This window comes from Aedes aegypti, chromosome 2 (assembly GCF_002204515.2).
Source record: "Aedes aegypti strain LVP_AGWG chromosome 2, AaegL5.0 Primary Assembly, whole genome shotgun sequence".
Classification (NCBI taxonomy): Eukaryota; Metazoa; Arthropoda; class Insecta; order Diptera; family Culicidae; genus Aedes; species Aedes aegypti.
This window is the reverse complement of record NC_035108.1, coordinates 102,107,746-102,118,903: the sequence shown is the minus strand read 5'-3', so window position 1 is coordinate 102,118,903 and position 11,158 is coordinate 102,107,746. Positions and strand designations below refer to the sequence as shown.

Here is an 11,158-nt window from a genome sequence, read left to right as displayed (position 1 = left end):
TGTTATTTATATGACCATGGAAACTAGTGAATTCGGCACCGCTCAAGCGTCAAATTAGTGAACTCGTGCATTAATCCATTGTTGAATAGAACCCAAGGAACATAAGTAGTTGAAAAACAGTTTATTCAACTGAAATAAACTTTAGAGTGGTTTGTTCAATTGTTATTCCACTTATATGTTTGTTGGGAAGCTCAAGCTTGATCAATAATCAGCGACAATTGGTTTATACTGGGCACTGGAAGGCTGATATATGAATTCAAGGATGGCGCAGATGGCAAGGTATACCGCTGACGATGGGAAGGTCTCGAGTTTGAATCCAGTATTCAGGTAATTATTAAAAGTGTGGTTATTAATTCATGGTAAAGGTATACACTGCATTTGATGTATACAGTGTTAACTATTTTTAGTCATTTATTTGTTTTCAATCAATTTTGTGGCAGTTGAATAAAAGCTGAGATGAATGCTTATAAAGCGATTTTGAAGTTGTAGAATAAAGTCAATATACAACGATACGCTTTATAACTTCTCCAAATTTGTGTGAACAACGCCTGAACAAAGGCTTCACTTGGAAATAATTAAAATGTTGTTAAACACGATGCTGAATTAAACTGCAATAATGTAGTTTGTTAAACTAGCGTTGTTAAATCATCAATCCTTATTAAGCTAAGTGAAACCTGGATAAACATCATTACATCATTACATCATTACATTACATCATTACATTACATCAATCCTTATTAAGCTAAGTGAAACCTGAATAAACATCATTACAATATATGATTACAGTCACTAAATGATAAGAAGCCTAATAATTTCGCCAGATTTGCTTGAACAATGTGTGCGTAGCAGCTGCAAAGTAATATAATAAAGCAACTATTCAGTATGTAGTTGTGAAAAATTGCTTAATAAATGATTATAAAATAGGCAAATGTTTCTTGGGAGCTATAACTCCGATGACATCTTAAGATGAATTCTATCTTCTTCATTGGAAAATATATGGAAATATCAATGCAAAAATTTCTTCAGAAATCTCTGTGGGTTTCCTTTAAGCAATATTCGCATTTGAAACAACTTTTCGAGAAAATACTAAAGGTTATTGAAATTTTCGAAGGCATATTCATAGGAATCATTGAACGAAAACGAGAAAAGCAACTTCACTGAGGGCTTCAAACGAGATAGAGAAAACACGTGTATGCTCGTTAGTGATCAAACTCTACGTAATCATTTATTTATCGAAGCGGAAACACAAAAACGCATACTAATCAGTGTTGCCAGACTGCGGGGGTCGCGCTAATTCACTTCTTCTCTTCGTGACGATAATGCCTCTTTATATGCTCGAGCAAAATATAACTAAAATGAAAAGCAAATTAGAAATAGACAATTGATACATTCAAATTGTGAAAGGACAAGTGTGACATTCATGACATACCGTGTGGTAAATTTCGAATCACAAATGTGACATTCATAAGATTTCGGTCCGTGCACTTGCTTTTTGTGCCAGCCCAGTGTACATCTCGTCCTGAACTCCTTCTGGCATATGTCACAAGCGAATGGCCCAGCAGCGGCGTTGACCCTTTCTCTCACCGGCCGACGAGTGCGGTTTGGATCATGCGTTAACATATGCCTTTTCAATTGACCACTGCAAAATATGGAGGACTATTAGGTACCACTGAGTTACCGAAAAAAAAAAATAGGCGCAACTTACGGGAGTGTGCACGGCCTTCCACATATTTGGCATTCAAACATTTTAGGGCCATGGATCTTCATATGAGATTGTAAGTGTTTATTATCCCGGAATGATTTTTCGCATTCCTTACATTGCCATATTTTTTTGCCTTTCGGTGAAATATTACGAATAATATTAGTAAACGAAGAAATATCCAAATAAAATGTTCAATATACACTCCCGTGCAAATGTTTTTGTTCATCCCTTAAAAACATTCAAAAATGTTTTGTTCATGTCTCTGTGATAACAAGTCTAATTGAAACTCTTTATGGAGCATTCGAAAAATAATTAGTCTTACTTGGAAGGTATTTTGACCAAAATATGTTTTGAATTTTGTTCTCTAAATGTTTCTTAAAATTGTAACATTTTTCAACGCTTAACGCTTAACGATTAAATTATTTAATATTAATAAAATATCCATTCAAGTAATCGTGCAAAAGTTTGGGTTTACCAGGTTCACCCCTTAGTATGGTGTATAGTGCAAAAGTTCACAGAGATATGAACAAAACACTTTTGCATGTTTTTGAGGGGATGAGCCCAAACTTGCACGGGAGTGTATCCACACACTGAAACAAGCGTTGCAGTAATGAGAACCATGAACGTGTTTTTAAATTTACTATTCCAACCACGATTGAGCTATCATGAACGCTTTTTATTTGCGTTTTGCTCCCTCTCAATCCAACCGCGTCGATAGCCGAGCGGCTAGCGTTCGCGCTTGGCAATCGCCAGATCCTCGGTTCGATTCTGGTCTACTGCAAGTTTTTAACCATGATATAGTATTTTTTACTATACAAATGGTGCCATGGTAAAATTGAATGCACAAAATATTTGAAATAAATGCGAATTTAGTCTGCACAAATCAAGTGGCGTTGTGTATTTAATTTAACCCTCTGATATAGTATTTTCAACCGCAACGCTGTTCTCAGTGCATGGCAAGTGTAAATTTCAAAAAAAAAATTGATTCGTTGATGTCATCGATTGGAATCAAGCAATTCCAAAGCAATCTAGTGAGTCCGATGTACGATGTTTCTTACCATGAGCTGCTGAACGTCCTCCAAAGGCCATATATTTTAAATGTTGCTTCGAAAGTTCATGCCTTCTCAAATCCCTCCTTCAATGAGAACATTGTTAAATACAACCATATGAAACGATATAACATTTATACACTTACGGCAAAAGAAAGCTGTGTTCACAAACATCGCAGTTGTATTTTTTTGGCCCATGCACTCTTCTTTCGTGTACCACTAGTCGATGTTCGCTTTTAAGTATCTTATTACATGTTTTGCATTGCATTGATTGGGGTGTTCTAGCTTTTTGGATTTGCGACGTTACGGGTGAGATTGTTTCCGAACTTAATGTATTCTTACAATTATTTGTTATCCCAGCATCTATGTCCGTACAAACTATTTTCACTGGTTCTATATCAATCTCATCTTTTATGCCAACCATTTGTGCATATTCCACCTCTGTAGATGGAATTCTCTGATGGTCTTCTTCATTATCATGTGATAATTCTGTACAATCTGATAGTAACAGCAGTCCAAGTTGATCATGGCTATAATTTACAATTGTGTCCGGAGTTTCAACTCTTGTCTTGAGACCAACCTCCGCTTGGTCTGTTTCGATGACGAAACCAAGTTCTTCTTCGCATACTTCAGTTTTTATTTCGCGCGATTCGAAGGGCATATGATTCTTTTCAACAGACTCAGTCGTGGAATCTTTGTCCATACCACCGCTTAAGTTCTGCGCCGTGGATTGCAGTACTCCTTGCACTTCCTGACATCGTGCCCGGTACTGACGGAATTCAACAATTCGTAAGCGACAAATCGCGCAGATAGCGTGACCCAATTGATCTTCATGGGATATCTAGAAAACAGCATTATCGATATTATTTTTTTAATTAGAACCAGCTCACCTTAGGAACCTACTTGTACTGAGAGCAATTCCGAAATCAACTGATTCAGACCTGTTTCCGAAAATATATCTTCAAGTGATTCTTCACCCAAGCAAAGCCGACAGAATTGTTGGAAACATTTGAAGCCTTCTGGCTTATCTGTGGTAACTATCACCGAAGACATGATTCACTTTTATTGAAGCACTAAAGTGGATTATTACTAAAATAAAGGTTTAAGTTTCCTGCTACGGAAGAACGTATCCAGTAAATGAAATTTGTTGCTTGCGATCAGATGTTTGTGTTTATGTTTACGTATCCATGAACTCATCTTCATCGCATATCACTCACACGAAGCAGTGAGTGAGTGAATTATCATCACTCACACGAAGCAGTGAGTGAATGTCAAGCCGCGTGTTCTCACGAATCAACCTATACACTGAACGAAATCTCCCGCCATAGATTGAATGATTTGTAATACACATGGCTGTAAATAATCATATTCCTTATTTTGAATGACTATTAAGGAATATGCGGCAGCACCTGCTGAACAAAAATCATCCAATTCTGAAACAACTTTTGCTATATTTCCGTATGACAATAAGCAGACAGTTATAGGCCAGGGGAAGTGGTTCACCTAAGGGCCGTTGTTAATTGTACCACGATTTTCTGGTGAGTTGCAAGCTTGGTGGCAATAGGCCAGGAGAAGTGGATAAACTTGTCATTCATTTTTCTGTCAATTCTCATACAAAATCTACTTTTTCTCTGACATAAATTCACTCTAGGTGAACCACTTCCACTGGCCTATGATGATGTCGCGCTACACGATGATTGTTCATCTGCAACAACCAGACAGCTCACCAATCCACCTCGAGGTGGATCGTGCTGAGTTGTTGAGTTGAAGGAGAGCGAAAGAAGGAGCGCAAAAGTCTGATTTGACAGCTCTGCAGAAAGCGCGTGTGCACGGAAAGAGCGCCAGTTCGGCTCGATTTGCAATGATCGGTTATTATTATTATTTTTCCGCTATTGGATATTTTATGGTTTGGTTGATCGATGTTAAAGTTTGTTTTAAAAGCAGCTCCACTTATTTTGAAACATGTTGCCGTGTACAATGGTAGACAACATAACTAATTTAATTAAAATAATTTGAAGTTATAATTAGTACATAAACAAAAGGGGAAGAACGTTTATGCTGGTTGTGCATTACGATAAAATCTCTTAACTTAAGCAATGCTGCTAACACCACATGCAACTGAACAAGTAGGATGTGATTACAATAGACTTTTGATATTTTCAATTCTGAACCACCGCAAAAAAAATATTGGGAATCAAAATTCTCCTGAGAGGGATGATGTGGTGGAGGCTCATTCTAATTAATATTGTCGTTCAATTATGGGGATAAATTAAAATTGTTATTGCTCCATACATACTTATTTATTATAATTACTTGTAAATATTGATACAGCACAATTCAAGTTTTTAAATATCAAATAAAAAACATAGATATGGTCGGTGTTCAGACAGACTGAACCAAGTGTTTTTTTAATTGAGTAAGAAAAATGTACCCCAAACATGTGAAACATCAATATATTATATATATTTGCTGTAATAATGAAACTTATCAATTTGATGATACATTTGTATCAAAATAACATGGAAGATTTAAAATTGATGGAGTTCTTTACGTATCCTTAGAGCTCCAAAATTCATCTAGTCTGGTCTGTCTAAACACCGACCATATGATCCTCGAAAACTCATGAGAATGGTATTTTACTCTTTGAACTTGTATTTAATTTGGATGTGCTTAAAAGATTTATAAATTAAATTTATTATTGATGTTACGAGCTGTGTCTGCAGTGAAACTTTATGCTACACAAGACATACAGTCGACTCTCCACAACTCGATGTTCTTTAACTCGATATATTCTATAACTCGATGGATTTTGCGGTCCCTTCAAATTCCCATACATCATGCTCTTCATAAGTCGATATTTCTATAACTCGATGTCTCCACTAGTCGATGCCACGTGGGAGGAAAATTTCCCTCCATAGCTCGATATCCGTCTAAAAACCCTTTTTTATACAGGGAGACATGGACCATTTCTGGTTTGGCAGTGAAAAAGGGAATTGCAAGTTGTAATAAAAGTTTAAAAACATAGAAATAAAAAAAAAAAAATTTTAGTAAACATAATGGATTTTTCAAACATTTTGAAAAAAAAGTGTCCGAAGATATTTTTTTTCAAATGCTATCAGCAAAATAGTATTGTTTGCTTGCAGAAGTGATCACAAAAATATTGAAAATATAGAAATTTAACCCCTTAATTTTAAAATTTTTGGTATCGGTATGTTCTATAACTCGATAATTCTATAAGTCGATGGTCCCTTGAATATCGAGTTATGGAGAGTCTACTGTATGTTTGAATCAAAGTATTTTTATACATAAATCATATGACAAAATATGTTCCAGAAATTACTCTAGAATTCTTTGGGAGCTTCTCCCGGGATTCTTCCTTAAATCACTCATGAATCCTTCAAATCCTCTCTGGGATTGTTCGGAAAATCTTGAGATTATTTCTGAATTTTCTTCCAGATATCGCTTTGGGATTCATCAAAAAAAAAAAACGTTACCATTCCGGTATTACTTCTGAGATTCTTCTGGACATCTTTTTTGATTTTTTTGCAGACCTCCGCATTTGATTTTGCGTGTATCTCCTTAAGGATTACTTTTGAAATCCAGGAAATTAAATTCTTTGAAATTCTTGAAAATTGTTTTAGAAATACTATGGAAGATTTTACCAAAAATCCTGATGCAATTCTTTAGGATATTTAAAAAGGATTTTATCAAAAAATGTACGACTCTACTAGAAATTCTTCGAGAATTTCTCCGAAAATAACTCTTAATTTTTTTCCGGAAATACTTCTGGTATTCTTATGAGAATACCTCTGGTATTCTTCCGGAAATCACATGAGATGCTTTCGGAATCCTTTTAGAATACTTTCGAGGATGCTTCCGAAAATCTTTTTGAAATTATTCTAGAAATGCCACTGAGATTTTTACGTCAATATTCTTGAATTTTTTTCTGGGACTCTTCCGGATATCTTTCTAGCATTCTTTCGGAAAGCCTTCTGGGTTTCTTTCGAAAATCTTTCTGAGTATCCTTCAAATCATTCTGTTGAGGATTCTTGCAGAAATTCTTCTCGAATTACCTCTAGAATCTGGGAGCATCCTGAATTTTTCAAGAAAACTCTGTTATTCTTTCGAGCATCTCCCTAGGATTCTTTCGGAAATTCTTCTGAAATACCCCCAGATTTCTTTCTGTTATCCTGCTGGAGGGCTTCGAAACATCTTTCGAAGATTCTTCCAGAAATTTTGTTAGAAATTTTCAAGAAATTATGCTGGGATTCTTCCGTAAAACCTGCCGAGATTCATCCGGAAATACGACTGGAATTCTGCTTGAATGATAAGCATTCAAGAATTCTACCGGAAGTTTTCGTGAGATTCAACCGTTAATCGTTCTGGTATTTTTTCAGAAATTACATTGAGATTCTTCGGGAAAAATATCTAGGATTCTTACAAATATCCTCCTAAATATTCTTCTGGAAATGGCTTTGGAATTAAAGGATGATTTCCGGTAGAATCCCAGGTCGATTATTATCAGGGAGATTTCTAAAGGAATTATTTTAAGAATTCTCGTAAAACTCGTAAACTCGTATCTGAAACAATCTCAGGAGAATTCCGAATGGATTTTGAATGTTTTTTTACAGTGATATCCAAAAGAATCCCAGAAGTTATTTCGCAAGAATCCCTGAGAGATTCAGAGAAAAGGCACAGACATCCAGAAGATTTCATGAATATTTTCCAGAATAATTCCGATGTCCAGAAGAACTCCAGAAAGATTTACGGAATAATTTCAAATGGCATTTCCCGAACCATTTCAAAGTAACTTTAAAAAGATGCTCAGAAAAATAAATCAGTAATCAAAAAATCTCATAGGTATTTTATTTAAAGTCCTAGTGGCTGTCCGCCCGGATAAAAAATACAATACAAAAACAATATAACTTATTGAAACAGTACCATTCAATATATTGGAAATACAATACAGTATATTGTAAAATGACAATACAATTACAGTACAATATATTGTTTTGAACAGTTCACTGTATGGTATATGAGATTTTTGCAATATAATGTATGGGTGGTTAAGTATCGTAACAATACAAATATAGATATTTTCTCATACAAACATTTTGAAAACACAATATGATATATTGTTCATGTATTGTCTTGATAAGCAATTCGTGTATTGTTGTACAATACAAAAACAATTCAACAAACTGTATCATGGTTGCATGTCAGTAAATGTCAAGTGACTTCTAAAAAACTACTTATTTTGACTTTTTGAATATTTTCCACCCAACATTTCTTGCTTTTTGAACTTGTTTTGTTTATTTCTTTCAGCAAAGCTACATAGAAAAAAGCAACAGTTGTTTTACGCGAAAATAGGAATTTGACCAAAATTGTAAGGTATAAAACCAATTAAAAACAATACAATGTTCTGTTACAATATATTATATTGCTTTTGAATTGTATATCCAAACATGAATAATATTGCTTCGACATTCAATTACAATACGCTGTATTGTATCCAATACGTTATATTGTACATTAATGGTTTATTCCATTCACTGAATGATACGTTTTTATCCGGGCGGTAGTTTCCTTGAAGGATTTCCATTTGAACTCAAAAGGGATTTTCAGAAGATTCCGCCAAGGATTTACGAAAATTTCCAAGAAAAATCACTGATAAATCACGAAAAAAAAATCAAAAACACTTCCTTATGAATTTCCAAAAGAATCATAGGTTTTTTTCTTAAAAAATCTTAGAAAAAAATTCTAAAGAATCACGAAGGAATTTTCGGAAAAATTTTGGATATACAACATTATCTCAGGCAGAAACAATAAATCAATAAAATCAATAACACTAAATCTGTAAGAATATAAGAAGGATTTCTTGATGAGTGTTTGGAGGATTTCCAAACAATTTAAGAGGAATTTTCGAAAGATTTCAATAAATGAAGGTTAAAAAAAATCCCCGAGAGACATCTAGTTTCTTAACAGGATTTTCGAAAGTATTCCACAGGGATTTCTGGAAGAACTCCATTGGGATTTACAAAATAATCCCAGAGGAATTTTCGAAAGGAGAAAGAAAGTGAAATAATAGATTTTTTTTACTATAGTCTCAGGCGTCTTTCCGAGAGTATTCCAGAATAATAGGTATAATCTAAGACATTTTTCTGAAAGAATCTCAGAGGGATTTTCGAAGTTTCAAAGAGTTTCACGGAAGAAATACTGAAGGATTACGAGTAAAATATCAGAATTTAAATAGGGGAACATGGTTCAATTCGGACCTAGTAACAGTTTTTTGGCCATATCTTTTCAGCACGATCGACGGTATGAAAAGTATTATGTTTTCTTGAAAGCCTAATTTAGCGTGCGCACTTTTCTCTCAAAGACTTTTGTGATATCTCCTAACAGGACATGACTAGACATGTTTGAACAACATTCTCCGAAAGGTCCGAATTGGACCAACCCTGTTCTAATTCGGACCCCTCATGTTCTAATTCGAACCATCCTATATTCTATCGTTTTTGCTATGGTAGATATAAAATATAATTCCGATTTGTTTGGCATCAAAGCTTGTTGAGCTTCTTCTATAAGCGCAAGCATAACAAATAAACTCAATGCGTGAAAAATTTCAATTAAGTTCGAGTCAGAGCTAGCTTAAGTAGAATGTGAATTTCGTTTAAAAAACATGGGTGAAATCCGAAACTATGGACATAGTGGTTCCCTATTTCGCCATACGTGATTACCTTAACGCCTTCAAATTTTAAAAATGTTTGTGTGTTGTAGAAGTTAGATTTAAGATATATCTTGATGTTAAAACATTCAAAAAGATTTAAAATGTGAAAATTGACAAAATTTCCCATATGGCCAAATAGGGAACCACTATTACCATAACTGGTACACTTTCCCTAGTTCAAAATTGAGTACAGCGAACTTTCCCTAACTTGATTTTAAACTGATAATCGTGTATGAATGATATCGAGATAAACAAAATATATTTTTTAAATTTTGGAGCTTTTGTTATTTTGACAAAATACATTGGAAAAAGCCATTTTTGCTTAAAATATAGTAAAAGTTCAACATATTGAAACATGGCATGGAAATATCGGGTTTAAAAGGTGAACTTATTCGGGAAACTGAAGAACAAAGCATTGAGTCTCAGAACATCAAATTGGAGAAGTATTGAATCGACATACATTTTTTAGGGTCAAAGTACGCTACACTGTTAAAAATAATGAAGACTACACGTCATGTAAACTTTATTTACGCCATGTAAACATGATGTCATGTAAATTTAAGACTGAAATCATGTAAAAATGTGTTATATGTCATGTAACCACTCAGGATCCTGCTGGATTACATGACATATAATTGAAGTTTACATGACATATCATGTAAATATTCATTATATTCCACGCTCCAATTATGTGCATTATATGTCTCAGAAATTTACACGTTTCGTTCGAACTGTGTATATTGAAATGATTATAAAATAAAGCCAAAGTTCAAATTGATGGTCAAAAAACATTATATCGGGTAAGGGAAAGTTGATTGTATTGTTCTCAGCACCTGTAAACGTATTTTTTTTGTATCGAATTGCCAAATAAAACTTGGAAAACTGTATCCAAAATAGGCTGTGGTAGATGCTTTTCAAATAACTGGTTTATTGATTCCTTTTTTTGCGGTATTACGTATTTCTTTGATTTTTTCAAAGACTTTTACTTGACCGCAACAGAAACAAAAGCAACCATCCATCAATATTACAACTTTTGTGATTTTCTGGCAATTCCAGAATACTTTCTCTGAGTGGAGCATATTAAATAGACTGACAGCTCGTTGAAAATCATGAGGTCCGGATTGAACCATATCAAAATGTCCGGATTGGACCAACACACATTTTGAGATGTTCAAACTAGTTGAGCACAAACACTGCATAGGCATATCAAAACCATATGGTCAGATTAAAGCTTAGGCTTAGGGGATTTAAATAGAAAATAACATAGAAAAATTGGAGAATTATTGTCAATTACAGAAGCTTGGAAACAATGCTAACCGATAGCACACTAGAACACTTCAAAACAACAAACTTCTATAAAAATCAAACAAATTACTGAAAGGCGTCAAACGTATGGTGTTAGATCCTAGCCAGACGGTGGGTAGAAAAACGGTACACACGATCTTTACAGTAACGCCAGTAATGAGAAATGATTGATGGTCCGATTAGAACAGGGTCCGAATTGGACCAGCTTCCCCTGATAATTTCGATTGGATTTCCAGAAGAAATCCCGAGAAATTTTGTGAGAATCCCCGAACCCAGATGAAACCCAGATTTTTAAAATAGATTCCATTTCACTGGAAAGCAATCATTAAATCATTTTCGGCAGAATTCCAGGGAAATTTTACGGAAGAACCCTGA

The 11,158-nt window shown here is 34.5% G+C and overlaps 1 protein-coding gene across 1 annotated transcript; it reads right to left on the bottom strand.

Moving 5' to 3' along the window:
- Window positions 1-1,195: 1,195 nt before the first annotated feature.
- LOC5579056 (zinc finger protein 624) lies at window positions 1,196-4,326 on the bottom strand. Its single transcript, XM_001657201.2, has 6 exons — window positions 3,655-4,326; window positions 2,898-3,592; window positions 2,761-2,837; window positions 1,706-1,835; window positions 1,430-1,639; window positions 1,196-1,350 (listed from the first exon to the last, which is right to left on the bottom strand). Exons 1-6 carry the CDS (start codon window positions 3,802-3,804, stop codon window positions 1,296-1,298), a joined length of 1,317 nt encoding a protein of 438 aa, XP_001657251.2. The 5' UTR covers window positions 3,805-4,326; the 3' UTR covers window positions 1,196-1,295.
- Between the last annotated feature and the right edge of the window lie 6,832 nt (window positions 4,327-11,158).

Bases quoted from the DNA above. Each gene is read 5' to 3' on its own strand.
- LOC5579056 (XM_001657201.2), bottom strand. From the start codon at position 3,804: ATGTCTTCGGTGATAGTTACCACAGATAAGCCAGAAGGCTTCAAATGT. The intron at 3,593-3,654 runs GTAGGTTCCTAA...GCTGTTTTCTAG, and splicing joins CGGAATTGCTCTCAGTACAA to ATATCCCATGAAGATCAATT. The intron at 2,838-2,897 runs GTAAGTGTATAA...TTCTCATTGAAG, and splicing joins GAACACAGCTTTCTTTTGCC to GAGGGATTTGAGAAGGCATG.